The sequence below is a fragment of the Thermobia domestica genome, chromosome 4 (genome assembly GCF_964235325.1).
Source record: "Thermobia domestica chromosome 4, izTheDome1.hap1.1, whole genome shotgun sequence".
In the NCBI taxonomy this organism is placed as follows: domain Eukaryota; kingdom Metazoa; phylum Arthropoda; class Insecta; order Zygentoma; family Lepismatidae; genus Thermobia; species Thermobia domestica.
This window is the reverse complement of record NC_137457.1, coordinates 182,073,670-182,095,968: the sequence shown is the minus strand read 5'-3', so window position 1 is coordinate 182,095,968 and position 22,299 is coordinate 182,073,670. Positions and strand designations below refer to the sequence as shown.

Sequence of the window (22,299 nt, the reverse complement as noted above, 5' to 3'; positions counted from 1 at the left end):
GATAAATTGTTCTTCGCAGCGATAATTTGGTGAAATGGTAACAAATCACTTCAACTTGTGCCGTGTGAATGTGTAGCCAGACCTGGAGCATATTACCATCCAAATGATACAAGAGTGGTTGGATACAGATTGCTTGGAATGTAACAGAGTGGAAATTATTTTCTCTTGAATTTGGTAAGTGTCAGATTTTAGTTAATAAGAGTAGTAGGCTCTTAAACCTTTGGTAAAGAGAGTAGATTTTTGCATACGTGAGAAAGCTATGGCAGGATTATTAATACGATAAAAAGAGATCTTTCATTTTGCATTGGAGTCAATATTTTGGGAGAAGTAGTAATTTTTAAGAAATTCTCACCCCAAGATAAATTCTCATGTAACGTTTTGTAGCAAGTTGAGTACGTATGTTTTCTGTATGATCCAATGACATCAGAGTGGATTGGTTTTTTTTGTATTTCTCTGGATCAGTGGTTTCAGTTTTCGATTTCTTGCCGAAAATAGTTATTCTTGAATTCCATTGCCTTCATTGCTAAACGTAAACATTAATTAATGAATCACCAGTAACAGAATTGGTAAGGGAATTAGAGATATTTTGGGATGAAAGGACTGAGATTATTAAGAATGACTTAATTATACTGCTAATCAGACAATGATAATTCCGGTCGAGCGGAACGTAATAATCTAGCTGTTTTTGGACTTGATGAGACTAGCGACACATCTTATATATAAAAGAGAACGTACAAATCCTTTGTTCCCTCATCACGCTAATACGGCTGAACCAATTTCTTTCATTTTTGGGGGGTTATTAGGATTTGGACCCTAGATGGTTTTTATCATATCACTTTAATTTTTAATTACCAGTGTCTTGAAATAATTGACCATTCAAGTGTCCATAACGTACAAATCCTTTGTTAGTTCATCATAGGTAAAAATAAACGTATTTATATGCAACCCGCATGACCGTGTCACTCGGCGGGTTAACATAAATGACAGGCGATATAATGTTAACATTTACTGCAATCTACTATGGTTTTTATCATATCACTTGAAAGCGAAAAAGTAAAAATTATCTAAGTAACAACGTTTATTGCGTTCCGGGGTGACCGCAGCGAAGCGGGGCGGGTTAACATAAATGACAGGCGATATAATGTTAACATTTACTGCAATCTTCTATGGTTTTTATCATATCACTTGAAAGCGAAAAAGTAAAAATTATCTAAGTAACAAAGTTTATTGCGTTCCGGGGTGACCGCAGCGAAGCGGGGTGAACGCTGCTAGTAGAGTATACGTAAATAAGCAGATTAGTAATTAATATAACTGAATTTGATTAACTAAAATATTTGGAATTTTATGAGGAATTTTTCAGAGTGTGGATTTTATAAAGGATCGAGTCGCACATTTGGAAAACATTGTTCAATATTTAAATTACATTGAGTATCGAAATTTTGTCTTGGCTTATTCCGTAAATTTCTGAATAATTGTTGGGTTCGCCTGACCTTTAGTGAAAATCGATAACTATTTTACCTTGGAGCAAAGACAGAAATAGGTATTTAATTTTCGTTACAGTTAATTATTGTTAAACCGAGTTGTTAGTTAATGTTCCGAGTTCCAGTCGAAATTTGAATAAACTTAACATAATATAAGTATACGAGGTTTGATCAATATACTCTTTATATACAAGTGTGCAGGCGGGACATAGAGCCCGGTTCCTCTATTTACACCTAGCATTATTTTCCTTTGCTTCAAGAGAGCTTGGTTTCTCCTTTATACCAGCGTTTGTGTACAAAGATTTATATATACATATATTTGTGTGAGATGTATATAAAATCAGGGGAGGCTTTAGTTTTCCCCAGTATATCGTCCTTTTTTCTTTACCTTTTTCCTTCTGTTTCTCGTTATTATTGGTATTATTATTATTATCATTATTATTATATTATTATTATTATTATTATTATTATTATTATTATTATTATTATTATTATTATTATTATTATTATTATTCGTTAAATAGTTTGGTTTATGCCGATGTGGCCACACGTGTGGTTGATTCATTATAAGTGTGGTTATTGTTTCTGTTGTTTGGTTATTTTGTTGTTGTTCTTTCTGTTTTCTTTATTATGTTTCGTCTTCCGTGTCTTGGTATTGTTTTCTGTTATAATTGTTGTTTCACTTGCTTTTAATTCTTGTTTGTTTGATCTTTTGGTTCGATCTTTCGGTCTGCATTAAAGCCTTTTTCTCTCTGTGTGTGGTTTGCTTCGTTCTCTCTTTTGTGGTTTCTAGTTGGGATGTTTGACTGTTTTTTTTTTCTGGGTTCTAGCTTTAATTTTTTATTCATTCTGTGTTTTCAGTTTCCTTGGTTGGATAGGTTTCTGTTTATCACTTCGTTTGGTATTTTTCCGTTTTCTATTTACTTCTGATTTTCCTTCCTTTCTTTATTATTTTTCCTTTTTTTCTTTTTTTGAGTCCTCTCCCAGAGTTTCTCGTTTGTTTGTGGGCTTGTGATGTATTTTTGTCTCTAGGAGAGAGCATTGTCTTTTATCTTGCTACATCCAAGTAGTTTGATCGGGTTTGGTTTGTTTGCATGGTGAGTCCCCACACACCTATGATTTTAGGCAGATTTTTCTGTTTCAAGTCTTTGTTTTGTGCCTAGGATTATTTTCACGATGGGCTTCAGTTCTGTTTTCGTATAAAGGTTTTTTAGGGCCCGTTTCTGTCTGAGTTAACTCCATGTGAACGTAGTCGTTCTCATGGGCAACCAACACCCGGTCCCTCTGTGGTTGTATGTTTGCGCAGGAGAAATGTTTTGACACCAAGTTTAATGTAATAATATACATAAGACTATCCAGCCCTCTCCTGTCTAGTGATGAGGCTGGTGGTTACAGAATTTCTCCCTCGCATTCGTTTTTCGACCAGCATGTCTCGAGGTGTGATGGTTTGGTGCGAGTGCTATTCTTTTTTGCTTTTCATTCTTGGTTGTAGAATTTTGGTCTGTGGTATATAGGGGGTCTGTGGAATTTATTTTTCTGAGTTGTCAGTATTCTTTGAGGAGTGTTTGTTGTGTCTTTTATTGCTATTTGGTATAATTATGTTTCAGTTTCTGTGTGAGTTTCTCGGGATCCTTTTCAGAACAATCTGAGTTGTTTCGTGTGTTAAGAAGTGGAAAGTCTTTTCCCAGTACTTCCAGTTGGTTGCGGGTTGGAGTTTTGTTTGAGAGATTGCGTATTAATTATTCCTTTCATTTTTTGTTTGTTTTCTGGTTCTGAATGCTTTTCCTTTCTCTTTATTTTTCTGTTTTTCTTTTCGTCGTTATTTCGTTAGGTTTGTTGGTGGTGGTTTTTCAGTATTGCTTGGGTGGGTTTAACTCTGTTTTGAAATTTTGGTGGTCCTGAGAGAGACCCTTGTTCCTTTGGTGTTAGCTTTTTTGTTTTATTTTTGGGACGTTCTTCAGAAACTCGTAAGGTCTTCTATCGATTCCCCTCTACGTTTTCTTTGTGGGGTGTTTTTGTTTCCGCTCTTTTGTGGTTTGGTTCTTGTTGTTGTTTGGTTGGAATATTTCCTTTGGGGGGTCCAGAGCTACTTGTTTTTCTCTGGAGTGCCTCTTTTTGTATCATGTGGGCTAAAGCGAGACTTGCACTTCTTCAGGGCAAGTTCCCCTTTTTCTTTTAAGTGTTGTTCTAGTTGTATGTGGTGTTCAATGACTCGTCTGTTTATTTCAATTTCAGTTTTTTTTAAATATATTTTGTTTGTTTGGTTTGGAACTTGGTTGGTACTTTTGCGTATTCAACCAAGTTCATATCTGATTTTTGAAGCTGCATTCGGGGTTTTCCAGGTTGGACTCCCTATTTTTTGTTTGGCTTCGTAGTGTTGCGCAAGGCGTCGTAGTAGACTAGCTTGCGTAGTGTTTTTAAAATTCTCTTACCTTTCCCCGCTCAGCCTTTAGTTGGGCCAAGGGGTTCCGGGTTGTTTGCTGGTTTTGGAGTATTGCTCCTTTACTCTTCTCTTCTCTTCTCTTCTTTTCTTGTTTGGCCTTCGTTCACTTCCTCCGGTCTTTGGCTTCTCCATTGTGTTAAAGGGTATTCTTTGTTTTTGGGTTTTCCGGAGTTTCACAGTCTTGGAGGGTTCGTATTAAAAAGTAAGTTTTCACACAGGTCTTTACGAGCTATAGGAGTTTTCGTGGTTTGGTTGTGTTTTGTACTAACAAGTACAGTTTCGAGTTTTAATTTCTGGTCTTAATGACTGCTTGGTGTGCGTTGCCCCAGGATAGTAGGGCTCCAACTATTTCGACAACTCGTCTCGTCAGCCGGGGCTTCTTGCGTGGTTTCCTCGTTGCAGTCTGCTTCCAAGGTCTTGTTCAATATTTAAATTACATTGAGTATCGAAATTTTGTCTTGACTTATTCCGTAAATTTCTGAATAATTGTTGGGTTCGCCTGACCTTTAGTGAAAATCGATAACTATTTTACCTTGGAGCAAAGACAGAAATAGGAATTTAATTTTCGTTACAGTTAATTATTGTTAAACCGAGTTGTTAGTTAATGTTCCGAGTTCCAGTTGAAATTTGTATAAACTTAACATAATATAAGTATACGAGGTTTGATCAATATATATATATATTTATATATATATATATATATATATATATATATATATATATATATATATATATAATGAGTTGTTGTTGTATTCGCTGAATATATATTTACTTAACATATGAGTGTATATTTAGCACAAGCTTTTCGTGTAATTAAGATTGTAATAGTTGAAAGTTTGGTATTTAATTGATTTACTTATATGTATTGTGCATTATCGCTGATCTCTGATGATTGGACTATTCAGACAATCAGGTAGCTTGCATCTAGTGGCACTGCGGGACCATAGTCTTGTTTGCCGTGGAGCTCATTTTAGTTGAATACAGGGTGATTAGTCAATTATATATATATATATAACTGGCTGCTTCCTCTGTGTTCTGCTCGAAGTCTGGAGGACAGGGTCGCTACACAACTAGGCCAGTGCGGAGAGCTAATCTAGGCTACGACGGCTAACAACAGTTTGCCTTCACCTTCCGTTACATGTAATCCATGACTCTGTATAGACTATCTGTATAGGCCAATAAGGTAGAGGATATCTGAAACTCTTGGGATCCGAGATAAGGCAAGCCAGCAGACATTATGTTTTGCAAACTCTGAATTCCATCAACATCTGTGGAAAAAGAAAGTTCTATTTTTATCCTCCGTAACTAATAGGCTTACTTTATTTTTTACCTTTGTATGAGGTTTTTTCGTAAATTAGCAAATTAAAAACTTGTCTATAAAAACGAAAGTTCGAATACGGGCGTGACAATTACTTTTGTTAATTGCAAGGTGTTGTATTCGTTATTGCTCTTCTAATTCTGTAATTCCTTTATTATTATTATTATTATTATTAATTGTTCAAGACTTAGCTACATATTTTATATTTTATGAATTCTCTAATAGGATTTCAAGTATTTTGTTGAATAACCAATGCACTCTCATGTAACCGGTTTTGGGGGAGGAAAATATCATCCTGTTTCTTTTTACTGGTTTACTTCACGCTACACCAAGCCTGGATGCTACATTTCACCTCTGTATATCTACGAGAAATATTTTAAAGGTTTTCGTGATACTAACAGAGTAATGAATAAATATGTCAAGAGTTGGAACCACTGTAAAGGGCATTTTTTCCTGCACAGTCTTTCATGTTCGTATGACTTTTTGTTGTCATTTTAAGTTTAATTGACTGGACTATTATGTTACTATTATAATATGTTACTATTTTGTCATGAATGAAATCAGAAAGTTTCACAATTATTACATTAGAATTGTAACAGTGTGTAATTACTGAATATACTGCATTACCACTTTTTTCCTTCTCAGAGAAAATTGATATCTTAGAGTACTGACTTAAGAGTTAGTTTGATTATGTTCTGGTCGCGGGTTCGATTCCGCTGAGGGAATTAAGTTTTTTTTTTTTAATTTGCAACATTATTATTCCCAATGTTACATTTATGAAAAATATTCAATTTTTCTGGGTCTCAGAGTTGATACGAGTTCCTTCAAAGGTGAAATGTCAACAACGCAAAATTACGTCATTTTAATCAACCTTGTTTCGTGCTGTCTTGCAACGTAACGTGTTTCGACAAGAATAGATGAATTCAAAAGGGCTAACGCGTCCTTATTGCTGAAGAATGGGCTAAAATTGAGTTCCTAGGAATTGTTTCTTCCTAGGAACCGAAGCTGTGCACAAATTCCAAATAATGATCGAACTTACAACTCTAGTCACGAGAATGAATCTATTTAAAATGTTACCTCACATTTCTGCCTACAAGAAGGGCGAAACAAAATACATTACTATTTCAGCTAACAAATATTTATATCCCACGTCTTGTTGTCACAATATGATGATACTTCCTGTAAATCCACAAACGTAAAAATATTACTGCGTTCATGTATAAACCTAAGAAACACCTGACATACTGTATATTTCTTTCTTCCTATGAATAGCTTCGACTAAGTGACTTTACTTTCCTTCAGTGGTACTACTAATACTACTACTAATAATAATAATAATATTAAGGAATAAGATAATTAAAATACCAATTACAGTAACGTTACCTTCGCATACAGAAAAAATAATAATTGTCACAACGGGATTTGAACCAAGGTGTCTGCAATTGGAGTTTCCTGCTTTCAGAATTTTCGTAAAGATATCGCCCAAATCGGGGTATTCTTCGCCACTGCCACACCATATCCTTTCTATGTATTGTAAACACTACAAGGAAAAGAACACGTAAATAACCAACACATATAAAATTCAGAGCTTGCTCTTCAGAAGAAATCAAATCCCTAGTGAATTGCGCCTCATTATAGAAACCAAACGCCCGAGATCACTCGGCTAGCTCCGCCGGTTTAATGTGCCACATATTTATCTTATGAATATAAGAAAATAAACTATAGTTATGGAACATAAACATAGAAATGTCTATTTTTACACGTGTTGATACAATTCAAAGAATGTGAAAATAATTTCTGTCGTCTATTCTTCTCTGGAAATTAAAAGTTTTGGATAAGAAGAAATGTAATATAAATCGGTACCACCCTGAAACTGATGGCATAGCCTCAAATTCAGGAACGTTTCGTGATATTTTCCTTATTGAGGAATGTCTATATAACCTGTTTTAAAGTTAAACAAGGAAATCTCGAATAAGTCATTAAGAAACACACATAAATATAAGTACCTTGTGTATATTCTTTCACGAAACGGTTTTAACTATGTATCAGTTTGGGAGGAAGATGAAGTGTCGCGGTAGGTGAGTGGTTGGAGTACTGAACTTATATTCGGTAGACAGAAACCAATCCCGGGTATTCTGAAACTTTTTCAAATGTTTCAATTTCATTGCATACTGTGACAAGCAAGATCTTCTCTCCAATAGAAAGAAAAAGATGTTAGAATAGGGAGAATTAGAGGAAGGCTGTCAATGGAAACAGTAATTTACAAACTTATGTCCTGCAGATTATATATTTTCGTCTACTTTAAGCGTTTTCTGATTCATGTGAGTTCGGTGCTTTTATTTCTTTGTATGTACAATATGTAATCAATTATTACATTACATACACAACAATATTGAGATAAATATATGGTTGACATTGGATAACACGCTTTGAACCATTGGGATTCATCTCAGAATGGAGAAGTGTTTCCTACTTCACCTATTTACAATTTTATTTGCATAAAGACCTTACTCAGTGCTACCAACTGCTACCAGTATCGAGGTAAGGTGCGTGTAAATTTGTTTGCACATGTCATAGGGTTATCACAATTTCAAATGACCTGGACCCCAAATAATGGAATTAGAGCCGTTAGAGAGGACATGCTTTTGTGGTCCGCTGTATAGAAGTTTTCATAAAAGAAAGTCATTCAATTTTGATAAAATATAACATATTTTACTGGCGATTTTCAAGCATGTTTACTCCTTGGCCCTGACGTTGATCGATAATAACTGTATAAATCCCGCTTCCTTAATTTTAAGTAAAATATGTCTAAGGAATTTTTAAAAAAAAGTATATAGCGTAATGTGTGGTTTGTTTGAGATCCTTAGATATTTATCCTTATTGATATATAAATCAGTCAGAGAAAAGAGGAAGGTCCTTGCATCAACAGTAATCAGTATCGCTGGATTTAGTAGAAAGTGACTCAAAAAAATTCTTGTCCCTGAATAGCAGAGATAAAATGATCCCGTCATGGTTAGCTCCTCTAGGATGTGTAGCTTTTATACGTATTTTGTTTTACTCCAGGACTCAAATAAAAATGCATCCTTGAGACTTCATTGTAAAGACGAAACCACTTTTTAGGGATTAGGTAATTTCATCACAAGTGTCATTTGTCAAGGTTTGTTCTCCATCAATAAGATTTTATAAAATAAATATGTTTGTTAGTCGCAATGAAAGTTAAAGTTTCAATATATGTAATTAATTAGATTCTATCATTTTAAGCTATGATAATATAAATTTATAGTACAACATTATGACATTCAAATATGAAAATAATAGTGGTGCAATAACAAACATAAAATATGGTATCAAGCGAGGAGTGTTAAACTTTAATATGATTATACATAGTATTACATCCAAAAACTTAGAAACAATAAAAAGTGTCTGAATTTAATTTATTGCAAGTCCGATTCTAACTCCGATAATTGTAATCTATCTAATTCGATACAAGGAATGCTACACCTTCATAATTACTAAGACAAATGACTTTAGGCAAATGATCTTAGATTATCGATAAGACACAGGATTGTAGAAATTAGGAAATGGAACGCTATGTCTGTACAGAAAGACTAGCTTGTGCTTGCTAATCCAGACATAGTGTTTCAAATTACACACCTATCCCTAAAATGATTCAATTCATTCACTTAAATGTATTACTACTTTGTCATATATATATATATATATATATATATATATATATATATATATATATATATCAATAATTCTTGAGAATTTAGTATCCGAATCATATTCTTTAAAGAATGTTGTCACGAACCTTAAAACCAACGTCACTTTCTTAAAGAATGTAAAAATAAAATAAAAGAAGGCTCTACCAAATGGAAAAATTTAACAGATACAGATCTTCCAGAGATTAACAAAATAGGTTCTCAGGCATCTTGGTACACACCAATTGCATCGCATTTTCATGAACTTCTATTACAGTCAGTTATTGCTCCAGAGGATAAAGCCAGGATTCGTGCTGCCTCATCCCTACATGCTGGGGCATGGTTGAATGTATTACCCTCCCCACCATTAGGTCTTCATATGACAAATGAAGCATTTCGAATCTCTGTCGCCTTAAGATTAGGTGCAGGTATTTGTGAGCCACATCGCTGTCCAGCTTGCGGGGATCAAGTTAACCAACGTGGCCTGCATGGCCTGTCATGCATGAAGAGCATGGGTAGACACGCTAGACACTCCTCTGTGAATGATATCATTTTACGAGCCCTTACAACAGCTGGAATTCCTTCAATACGTGAACCTTCAGGATGTTGTCGTTCAGATGGTAAACGACCTGATGACATGACATTAGTTCCTTGGTTGAAAGGCAAATCACTAGTTTGGGACTTTACGTGTTCAGATACATTTGCCCATTAAAATCTCCCTTTAGCTGTTATGAATGCTGGGGCTGTTGCTAGTCGTAGAGAAGTAGAAAAGCAAAGGAAATATAACAGCCTCCTTGATAAATTTATTTTTGCTCCGATTGCCATCGAGACTAGTGGTGCTTGGGGATCTGCAAGCCTTGATTTTATTAGAGAAGTAGGCAGCCGCATTTCTATCGTTACTGGAGATATTCGTTCAACATCTTTCTTAATACAACGCATATCTATTGCTATCCAACGTGGCAACGTGTCGTCGGTTCTTGGCACCTTACCACATGGAAAAGAACCAGATGAGATATTTCTTCTCTAACACAGAGGACAATACTGAACATTTGTACAACTGGACGACGTGCTATGCAAGTTGGGTGTGGTGTCATTGGATGGCGTGGAAAGGCAGGCAGTGTCACTGGATGTGATGCCGTTGATAGGTGGTTTTCTACCCCTTCCTTTCGTTCGACTATCGAAATATGTTTCCTGTTGACTTAGTTATTTTTTCTTAATTGTTTCATAAATTTATTTAATAAATGTGAAATGTTTATTGTTTGTCATTTGCGCATATGTAGGCTACATTTCCTGATAATTTTGTTTTCATATACAGTTTGTTATAATTTCATTTGTATTTCTTTATGTCATATAGGTCCATAAGTTTCTCATGTATTCTAGTTTGAAATTTACTCAGTTTCATTGTTATTTCTTTCGTATATTGTTAATAATTTATATTATGATATTACGTACAGTAAAAATTAAATAAAAGAATGTAAAAATTATAGAATGAAACGAAATGAAGAATGGACGTTGAACAGAAATGCAATGAAATCGTGTACATATGATTTCAATATATGTAATGCAGACAGTAATTTGGATCAATATCATTTTTTTCAAACGAGTTTAAGAAAAGGGATTGCCAATAGAATGCGATCTGGCATATGTTATCATCATGTCTTATTAAGGTGGAATTAAACTTAATTCATAAAGAAACATCAGGTAAAATAGAAAATCTTACCTCTGCAGTTTGCTGACAGATTCCCTGAAATTAAGGTATTTAATTGAAACGGTTCCATGTATTTGTCACAGTTTAATTTGGACTAAAATTTATAATTATAAATTATATTAGACTGTAAATAATAAAGTAAATATTGCAACAATGTATGAGTGAACATTTCAATTTTAAAATATTAAATGTTCTAAAAATTTTAGCTGGTAAGTGGTGCCTATAATTAGAGGGAATACATTTTGTTTTCCCCTTGCTAATTATTTTAGCATGCACAATGTAACTAAATATTAATATATCAGAATCGCATGATTTGATAACTACCTTTAATAACATATATTCAATGATTATTAGTTGTTATTCGTTCAGATATAATTGAATTAATTTCCTAGTTTTTGTTGTGTATCAGAAAATATATATTTATTGTCGATTACTTTTTCATTCTTACGTGATATAACGTTATTTTCGAGTACAACTGATGGCCACGTAATACGTGATCATGTCTCTTGGGAATAACAAAATTTACCTGTCGTCAATTGTGGTTATGTATAGCAATTTCACACCGTAATTATTAAATTGAAAACTTAATTAAGTATATATATATATATAACTATGAATTTTATTTAAGAGATATAAAATATCAAAGAAAGTTTAAAATATATAAAATTAGATGTGTTTGTTTCCTAATCACTTAACAGCACTTTGTTCTCTTGAACCTGCATTGGATTAATATAAGATATAATTATGTAAATAGTCTTCTTCACTACTTCTTTTGTCTTGTATAAGGCTGGTTACCATTGCATATATGTAAACTCCTTCATTCAATGTGTTGAGCGATTTTATTTAATCTCTTTAGGACGAATCTTGTTAATTAAACTTGATATTACCTTCTTGTAATAGTCTTGCTTATCATAGAAAATAATTCGACCTTGGCCTGCAGGCAGTCAGGTGGGTGTGTAATACTAAACTCACAGATGCTATCATACATTTTGTACGTTTAGAGAAAATGCGTAACAGGGCTTCATACTGATCTAAGAAATTGTAAGTAAAACATCGCCCGTTTCGTGAATCTACAAAATTATGTAATATGAACTTTAAACCTACGATAAAAGACTTACTTGGCTTCAACTGGACGGAGTGCAATGAAAACGAATATAACTTCAGTTATATTATAGTGATATTAAGAAGTGCTTTTGGATAATTGCTTTAAGTATAAAACGGGGAAAATATTCAAGTGCCATTTTTGTTAAAATTCTAGAAAACCTGAATGAAGTCTCTTTTATAATTAGGCTTTTTCCTTTATATTTTTCATGGGCAGAGCTTGCTAATAGGTAATATTTTGTTTCAAGTGGCGCAAAACATCACAAAGGGATATATTTGTTATTTTTCGTAAAATTGCCACATATTTCGCTCACATGTGAAATGGGATATCATTAGATCTAAATGTGTTGTGTTATGTTAATACTGATGTTTGTTAAAGGTTATTTTCTTTTATATGGACATTTTCAATTATCTTATTGACTAGAGAAGCCATTCCGCTCTCCCCAAGATATTCATTGTAAATATCTATGATCATGCAAGAAATTGCCGGAAGATTTCTCAAGCTCACTACTTGAGGCCATTAGCTTTATGTCATATTACCAGGAATGGTGCTGGAAGGAAGAACGAAAATGAATAATAATTGCGTTTGATTAGTGAGTAATTTAAAAGATTAGCTGGGTCAAAATCGTTGTTTGCTTTTATAATAAATTAATGTTTTGAATTGTTTGTGTAATTCTTGTTTAATTATTATTTGCATTTTAAAGATAAGGTTTGTGCAATGTAAATTCGTTGGTTACCTCAAGTAATGTTTCATAAAATGTCTATCCTATTACTGACATTCATTTGTTTTCAGTAGATACTATATTTCAAGGTTAAATAATTTTTACTGTACTCAGTCTGATATTAAATATCATTAGAGTTAAGCCGGATGAACCGGCTTTTTCCTTTTAACCCCACCCATACGGATTAGCATTTTTTGAAGTCTTAGCAGGAATAATAAAAGAAACAGAATAAAACACGACATTAGTCTAAATTGAAAGTGGAATTACACATCTATGGTTAAATATTTACGGATAATTGAATTCAATTTTTGTGAAAGTAGGACACTAGACTCTTACAAGAAATGCAATTGTTCACTATATAAATTGGAATATGTGATATTATTTCATTCATTCATAAATATGTATCCCCTTACAAGTCAAGTAATTTTGGACGAAGACGCCAAAGAAATTGTATCATATTTCAAAATTTCATGATTCTGTCTCCAATGGATTGTCACTATTTGTGCCCCAATGTTACACACTGAAATTTTCAATTAACGAATTAAGAAATTATAGTTTTAAGAACTTATTATAGGTAGAAGATATAAATCAATAAATAAACTATTGTTTTACTTCACACTATTTTGAATAAGTTTAATTTACTTAATTTGTATCCTCAAATTTATTATTACAATGTAAAGGTGTATGTATTTTCCGAACATTAAATATATGACACATGCATGCTATTTGCACAAGAGAACGAAACTATTTATTCAACGAGTTAATATATTCTTGTGAAGTACATAACAGTGTCAATGTGGCATGTTAAGTCAATGGTAAGACAGTAATACACTAGTAACGTAAAATGTTAGTTCAATACGCTTGTTTTGCCTCTCTACTCGGCAAAGTCTAAGATGAGACAAGTCAAATTTATAATATATATATATAATACAAATTATAATTCTACTCATTTTCTACACATGTTAGATTAGTAAATAAATTTTACAGATTATTAAACAAATGGTAAAGAAAACATTCATATTTTATTTACTCTTTGTTTGTTTTTGACTTTACTTGATTAATGAATCATTAACGTGAACTATTTATTTCTGTCTTAAATGAATCTTCATTCTGTTGAGTATAATATCTATCATGTACCTTTTTAGCTTATAGTTGGTCACCATACTTCATAAACAACCATTTTCTTTATGTTCAGTGTTGAATGCCATTGGCTAAATTACTAAATTATACTAAACTCAACATGACAATAATATAGATACATTATTGTCTTATAAGGTAGCGAGATATATACTTTTTCTCATAATTATATATGTATATATGAATCTTTTTGATATGTAAACATATTTATTTTCCTCTGAGATGTTGTATGATATTTTAGAAGTGTTGGACTGTCTGGTTTGGCCTCACCATTATTAACGTTCCTACGTTCATAGCAAGTTGTCTTTTTCTGCTCACGTTTCAATGCCTGTTTAAAAACGTCCCAACTTGCGTTCTGAAAGTGCTGAATATGTTTACATGTCATTTGAAACGATAGCCTTGACTTTTTACTGGACAGGAGAACGCAAATATATTATTTTTTATTTCTGTGTTATTTTCCTAGTTAATGATCGATATCGAGTTATTTTGATGCACAAAATATTGGAGAATGTCCAATAAGGCCTTTTGTACCCAATTAAGTGCAGACCACTTATAGTAGTCTGCACCAGAGATATATTGATGTTAACTTCAAATTTAGGACGAAAGCCTGTATGTCCTTAACCAGTAAGTACTATGGACGTCTCTCAGACCGCTGCGACTTTTTATATCATTATATTTACCACAGTCTCCCTACTACAAGTGGATATTTTCGTCTACCTTCCTGTCTAGCAAATGGTTACGTATTGTGAAGTTACTGTTATAATTGATCCCCTGTGAGCGGCGCTGGAAGGGTTGAGCGGTCTCACAGACGTACTATAGTAGTTACGTGAGTATTTTCCTGATCAGTTGTCTTTCGTTATCTACTGATTATTAGCTGTTTTGTGTCTTACCGTGTGGCACGTCTTGCACCAGACATCAAATAATGACCCAGAGACTGGAAAACCTGAAATAATCACACTTTATAACATGAGTAAAGGCGGAATGGATACTCTGGACAAAAAATGTACAGATTACACATCTAGTCGTCGAACAAGACGATAGCCATTGACAATTTTCTTTATGCTGGTGGATTTTGCGTGTGGTGTCAATGCGTATGTTTTGCATCAAGACTACGCTAAGTCCGCAGTGATCACAAGACTTGATTTCATGAAAACGTTGGCAAAAGAACTTGTTATGCCTCACATAGAACGTAGATTGTTCATGGACATCTGCCACGAGAGCTGAGTTTTTCAATCAAGAGGATAATACAGCTTGAAAGTGACTTTCCCACCATCGCACATAAGGAGTTCAAAAGAAAACATAGTCTTCTGTCAACTGAGTTGTAAGCGGAAAGCAAAGATATTCATTCGTGTCAGCGGTGTGGGGTACCGATTTCCTTGCAGAAAATGAAGATATAAGTGCCTACCTGAAGAAAGTGTATGCTGTCAGAAAAGTTAGTGCGGTACTTTCTTTACCGTCAAAAGGTATTTTCTTTACTTTCTCCACCATATAAGAACTAAAAATAAGTTTTATTCATTACCTTTCACTACAAAAAAATGTAAGGGTACAACTATAACAGTACCTTCCTGTAAGTTTTAAAAAGCTAAAATTTCATGTTTTTTCGCCGTTTTTACTGTATTTTTTTATTCTCAGTGCATCTATAAGAACAGTGTATTTTAAATTAGTGTTATTTTGACTACATAGGACCGGAGAAAAAATTGAATATTTCAACAATTACAATTTTAGAATAACAGTGAAAGCATTGTTGCAAATTTTGACTATGTTCTCTTTCTCATTGTTTTAAAAATATAAAGCTTTTTTTACATCGTGAAATTACTATGTTTTACTTTTCTATAGGCAGCTAAGATATGTAGGATATCGTTTTTTAAAATATGCAATGAAACTACTATTCAGAAAATGTGAAACAATAATGCGGTCTGACAGACCGTTCCATAGTAGTTACGTGATTATTTTCGTCCATAGTACTTAAGGGTTAAGTAAACAACTAAATCCACAGTAAAAATTTAAGGGCTTTTGAAATGTTTGTTTCACCTGCTCCCAAGTGGATATGTTTGTAAAATATATATTTGGATTTTACATACGAACAATACAATGTTTGGAATATTAGTGGTACATGCTGACACAGAGACAAGTATATTTGTTTATTTAAATTATGATTATCACCAATTCATACGATGGATTCTACTGAACCTTATCCAGCTGTCTCGAAGTTTAAGATACCACAGATCGAACTCAAAAATACTTAAAACGTAATCTCAATAAAGTCAAAGTAGCCATTGCAGTTGAATTCTCTAGACATTCTTCTCCACGTTCGCATTTCGAAAGGGCACGGTAGCGCTGGTTTAATTTGGTAAAACGAGAATACTTCTGCTTTGACTGAAAAAAGGGTCTCGGTCACATAACTACTCCTCTACTAGTCTCAATGGGAATAATAAAAGAGAAGAAGAATGCTTTTCTCCTAAATAGAACCACAAGAATATAACGCATCATGCACTAGCAATCTTAACAAATAGTAAAACACTTACAAAAGAAAATGTAAAAAAGATAATTATACATTTAGATCATTCTGAAACAACAACGTTACTCAAAATCACTTTGTGCAACGTTTTGAGACTTCCTTGTTTGGACGCAGGTAATAAAGGCCCATATTGGCACAAAATGCATCCTTTTTTACCTCACACGTTTCATTCACTGTATAACTGAGGACACCAAATACTCCAAAACTATCTGATAGCAATATTAGCCATCCAACCTCAACTGGTAGCATAAGAAAATCATAATTACGAACTGCTACTTCCTTTGGCATCTCCCTTACATGTATGAACAGCCACCTCAAGGAGTACAAAAATAAAACAGTGAACGTTTTGTATAAATTTAAACGTATTGTACCCAAACTACTAACATATATACACCAATAGAAATAAAACAGAAATCGGCAACCAGTTAGCGGACTTTGGATGACGAATAAAATAATAACCAAATCGTTGTGAATATGAAATTCTAAAGTACCCTCCCATCAATCACTCCTAAAGTGGGTTGAATATTATAAGAGACGGTCCTGAGTTGTTCTAAAATGCCGAGAATTTCCACGAATTGTATCTCTCGATGTCTCAGTCGGTAAATTCAGTCGAACTATGTATTATGCATATATGGTATATTCATGAATCTTAAACTGAAGGGTTAACAATTAAAAAAATCTTAAGATAAGAAGGAAGAAATTGGATAGAAAGAGAATAGTGCCGCCAAAGGGGAAAGATTAAGGTACTACTCACTACACAGACGAGTGATCGAAGTTTAATATGCAACGACTCATAGCCAAAATATTCTTACATGCCGAATAGGGGATGGATCATGGATCAGACGCCTAGGGGGCGTCCTGCTGACAAGGATGCAAGTCTGTGTCCATCAGATCCCAATCCCACAAGAATTTCCTTTTAAGATTGAAATCTGAGCCCCGTATACGGCCCAGACTAGCAGGATAAAAAGAGAGGGGGAAGGGACCAGGTAACTGCGTCCCCAATTTTGAAATCTCTAAGTAAAAAAATATTCGACTCCTCAGAACAAATAAGAAGGTTCAAGGATAGTAAAGAAACTAGAGTAAAAGTAATAGCTAAGATATTCCTAACTAGTGATTTGCCAAAAATTAAAAAAAAACTTAAACAAAGTGAATTTTGGATCGGTGATCTCAATGGCCAAGCATCACTGATAGCTCCCCATGCGCAAGCAAGCCGCGGCTTGAAATGTCGATTGATTTCTATCATCATCTAATTAGACTAAGAAGGAAAACGAAAAATACTTAATGAAAGACAAGGGACGATCGACATCTGGGTACGCTAAGCACCTAGATTTTATTTCAGTAACAGTTAATTTGATTTGATTGGCCCCATCCGCTCCATTGACTCTATGAACACTGTATGGTAATCAACGTAAGTGACGTGAGGAAAAGAAAAAGACCTCTAGGAGTCGATGGATATCATAGCTACAACTAAACAAAAGTGTAATTTTCAACGGTTCCAACTTTCTAGCAGTTATTGTATTTCCTAATCAATCAATAAGTCTCTAGTCTTGATTTCTGTATGATGCTACCCCCATATCTAATGAGATTCTTATGAACCATCGCTAATGATATGACACGCCTAACTGCGAAATAGCATATACCTTCAAACTGCACATTGCTCTCCTAGCAACCTGGTTGAGGGAATGTCTTGGTGTAGGGATCGAAACGTAAGAGGTTTGTCTTTGAGCATTATCACTCATTATCTACATACAACTAAAACACACTGGGCCGATGCGCATACTTATGGGTGTCCCATCGTCACATTCATTTCATATTATATTCGTATAATCACTATATTATTACCTATATTTATATATTTACTCACTTTCTTACACGACGCAATATTTTATAATCACCCTATTACTTATATTCACGCCCAGGAACATGCACACATTGCATCAACACTATAAAATCTATAAACATCACAATATTTTTACGCTTAGACCTCGAATCCAATACTTTTATCACGCACACCATAGTACATTTACTTCGCAGTTAAAAAAATTCAGAAATACGTTCGCTTAAAGTTAAGTTATCAACAACTATGTGATTTCGACTTGATAATGTTACGACAAGAACAACGGGATTTATACCAGGGGAAAGAAAATTTAATATTGTAATTTCAGAAAGAGAAGTAACATCATGAAGGCTTACTTCTGTTAAAATTGAACGCGTTCTTTATTTATTTGGATATTTCGGTTCCTGAATGGACTAGAAAGTTGTAGTTTTCAGAAAAGGACAATCTAATATCAGTTCACATGAATGTCTATTCATTCGGACTGTAAACTATGCCTACTGGATATAATTTGAGAAAAAGGGCCAAAATTACACAAACTAAATCACTATTTCGCATGGTGACGTGATGTAAACAAGTTGCTAATACGGAAAATGAACGCAACGGCGCTGATGTCAACTCAGTTTACACATGTACTGAAATATAATCTTTACACTATGGTTGAATATACTGTACTATGAATTTCAGTTAATTTAATGTACTAAAAAGGGTGATAATACATTCACAATTAAAGAATACACTGTCCACACATAGACCAATCACGCATTCACGCAACATCACTCATTATCTAGACACTACTTAACACCACACATATACAAAAATACTAAAACTAAACAAGCATCCGTAAGATAATATTCATATCACTCAAAGTATGTTAAAATATCACCAATTTTTCCTGCTCGGTAACACTATGAGGGGAGAAAGGAAATTGAAACGGGTCCAACTGACCCTGGCGAAAAATAACCAACACATATTTATGAACGTTCTATGCCCAGGGGCACGTTAATAACTATTGCTATTAAGGGGCCTTCCCCCTGAAGGGGAGAAAGACCCTAGTTAAAATGTATTTACCCGATAATTGTTGGAAAATATTTCAGTTCGGGAGAAAATAGGAGCCCTGTTTTTTAATCTACGCGTGCATTTTGATAGCTACCCTAACTACAATACAACATGATACTGCCATGTAATCACTTACTACCTACACACAAATCTATATACGTACAGGTCGTATCAACTCTAACCTTTATAGGAAAATTTGGAAGGGTGTGCAGAATAATCTAAATTTTTAAATCACTGAGTTTGTACTTGGAATATCACGCACTATCATGCATCCTGTTCATCACTGTTTATATGCACCAACATGGAGTCGCTGGATGGACCTCACTAGTTTAACTATTTTTAGTCTATTTCTTCGGCAAAATTCATGATTTGAGGTTTCTTTTGTCTCCAAAGAAATTTAATAACTGAATTATATCTATGTTATCTGGTCCCTCGTGCTAATTACTGCAGAAAATCCGCATATTTCAGGATCACACAAACTGCTGTGGTGTAGTCTTCGTCTCGGCTTCTTGAACCAAGATGATTGCGCCCAGACAGGCAACGAAGGTATCCTTCTCCAATCGGATCGAAGCATTTCAGCCGCGGAATTCCAAAAACTAATAAAAAGTAGTAAAATCTAGATATGGACTCTAGAGAGGGGGTGAGGTGGGTTTGAATTACCTTGCCATATTTTACATTGGTCTGAAATTCCGAAAATTGATATCCAATGTTAGAACTAGGTTTTGTATGACGTGAGAGCGGTAAACCTTCTAACTATTCAACTTACATATGCGAAAAGGGAATTTATGATTAATTAAAATATAAATAAAGAGGTTATTTTCTGAAAATATAATTCCTAATGGGTTATTTCAACTTATTACGTTAGTTTTGAGTACAACAGAATAAATACAGAATGTAATTAGATTGGAAACAAAAATTTAAAAATTTCGCTAGGTACAGTGTCAGAAAAAGTTCCTATTACACCAGCTGTAATGGTACAGTACAATCTTCTTTCTAATAATAGTTGCATTTAGTTTGTAATAAACAAAATAGTTTTAACATACAGTTATTAAGCTAAATGCTACGTGCCTTTAATGCTATTTAAAAGTGAACTCTGAGAACATCAGTGAACTCTGAAACGATTTGTATAAGCTACTAGCTTATACTATCTCTACTACTAGCGCTTTTCCCTCTTCAGGAATTTACTATATGTTCGCAGGGCACTTTTCTAGATGTGTGCGTGAACTATTTCACTCGCCTCACAGTCCTTATTTGAAAATACAAATTAATTATGCTGAACGTGAATATGTTTCGCTGTTGTAAAGCAAGGGCAGTAATAAATGTAAATAAGGTTCTTTTATTATATAAAACACTGAAGTACGGATGTTTATTCCGTGTATAGCACAATATAATTCAGTAACTAAGAAACATGATAATCACTAACGCTGTATGATTTTTAAGGGGATATGAGGCTAAAGAGCGATATAGACTTTTCTTTTTATTGCCCTTTCTATGTTAAGTTAAAAGCTATAACATTTATGGTTAATAGTGTATATCATACTAATTTTTACAATCGCCGCTATAGCTCATTAGCCATAACATTAATCTCCACACATGATGTAGAGAAAAGAGAAAGAAAGAGATATGACCAGTCGCGTAACTAATTTTACTGCGTCCTGGATCGATCAATTATCGATTAATTCATACCCGCCTCTGCCCCAAGAAATTCAGCTGCTGTGTTATATATATATATATATATATATATATATATATATATATATATATATATATATATATGTGTGTGTGTGTGTGTGTGTGTGTGTGTAAATCGTCGCTCCCATGACAGAGAGGCGTAAGTGACCTTTTTTTCTGAAAATCCACTTTTTCACTTATTGAATCCCTTACGTTACATTCTTGCACCTGGAAAATTGATGTATGTTTATTTCCAACAAAAACAGATTTACAGCTCAAAGTTTGGAAGAAATACAGAGTGTCCCACGTGGTTGTTCATGACAGAAAGGCTTAAGTTTACTTAGCCTTTATGTAAGAAAAATATCATTCACATCGTAGTAAATATATTTCTGAGCATACATACAATGTATGGCCGTAAGTTGTATTGAGATCCGTATTAAGACAATTGTGACTTCAAAACAAGCCGCATTACCATATATAGTTTTTCTTTCATGAATGCTGGAGAAAGTGGTCAGGAAGGACGGTGTTTCGGTATCTGGTCATGAAATATTCAGGCTTTTGGAGGAAGGCGACTCTGGACATTCCATTACTGATACTTTTGTATCGTGCGACAGTGATGCCAACCCGGAATTTTAAGTGGACAAAGATGAAAATACTTCAAGTGATGAAATGCTAGTAGAAACAAATGTAGCCACAAAATCGTCAGGTGCATCCAAAGGAAGAAGCATACCATCGTATTCCAGGAACTGGAAAGAAATAAATCTAAACTTAATCCTAATTTGGTATGAAAGTCGTTACTAGCGCTAGTAAAATTAATGAGGCTCGTATGCACGCAATGTTTCACGTAGATGCGTATACAGTTACGAACAAATTATTAATGAAGAAAAACGGAAATTTGTGCATCATTTGTACTGGGAACTAGAAGGCATGAATATACAGAGAGATTATATTCTGCACACATAAAGCGAAGGTTAAAGTGATGCGGAAAGCATAACACCCCGTCCAAAAAGCAGTACACAGTTGACTATTATTTAACTATCGATTTGAAAATGATACAAGTTTGCAAGTAGTTTTTCCTTTGTACTCTTGACGTCAGTGATATAGTGTGTCGTTTCGTTTTGCAGAAAGGGCTTTCTACCAGAAGTACTGGTCACGAGCTTCGAGGGAAACACAAACCAAAACACAGTTTAACATCAGCAGCCAAAAATATTGCAAAGTAGCATATACTATCGACGCCCTGGATTGAATTTCATTATATCCGATCTTCATCAACCTGCTTTTACTACGTTGAGCCAGAACTGTCTTGTAAGAAGCTTTACAACCTTTATAAGGAATACTGCAAGCAGAAGAAAGTAATGTGGCGTACTTCATACTACAAAATTCTGAAAGAAATGAATATAGAAGATACACAAGCCGAAGAAAGAACAATGTAAAACTTGTGTCAGGTGTAAACTTTTTTCTGAGGAAGAGAGAAATTGGTTTCTGAAGAACGTTTGAAAAGTAAAAGCGAAGCAAGATCAAAAACGAAAACACAAACAGAAGCAATAAAGGACGACACTTATGTAGCTATCACCAGAAAACCTTGAAAACACACATGTAAAAC

At 34.1% G+C, this 22,299-nt stretch overlaps 1 protein-coding gene across 1 annotated transcript in view; it reads right to left on the bottom strand.

The window, feature by feature from the left end:
* The window catches only part of LOC145682956 (uncharacterized), a 737,495-nt gene that overhangs the window by 20,177 nt on the left and 695,019 nt on the right, over positions 1–22,299 (bottom strand). The window contains exon 12 of the mRNA XM_081754317.1: positions 10,667–10,690. Coding sequence (XP_081610443.1) covers positions 10,667–10,690 — 24 coding nt within the window. The remainder of the gene's footprint in view (positions 1–10,666; positions 10,691–22,299) is intronic.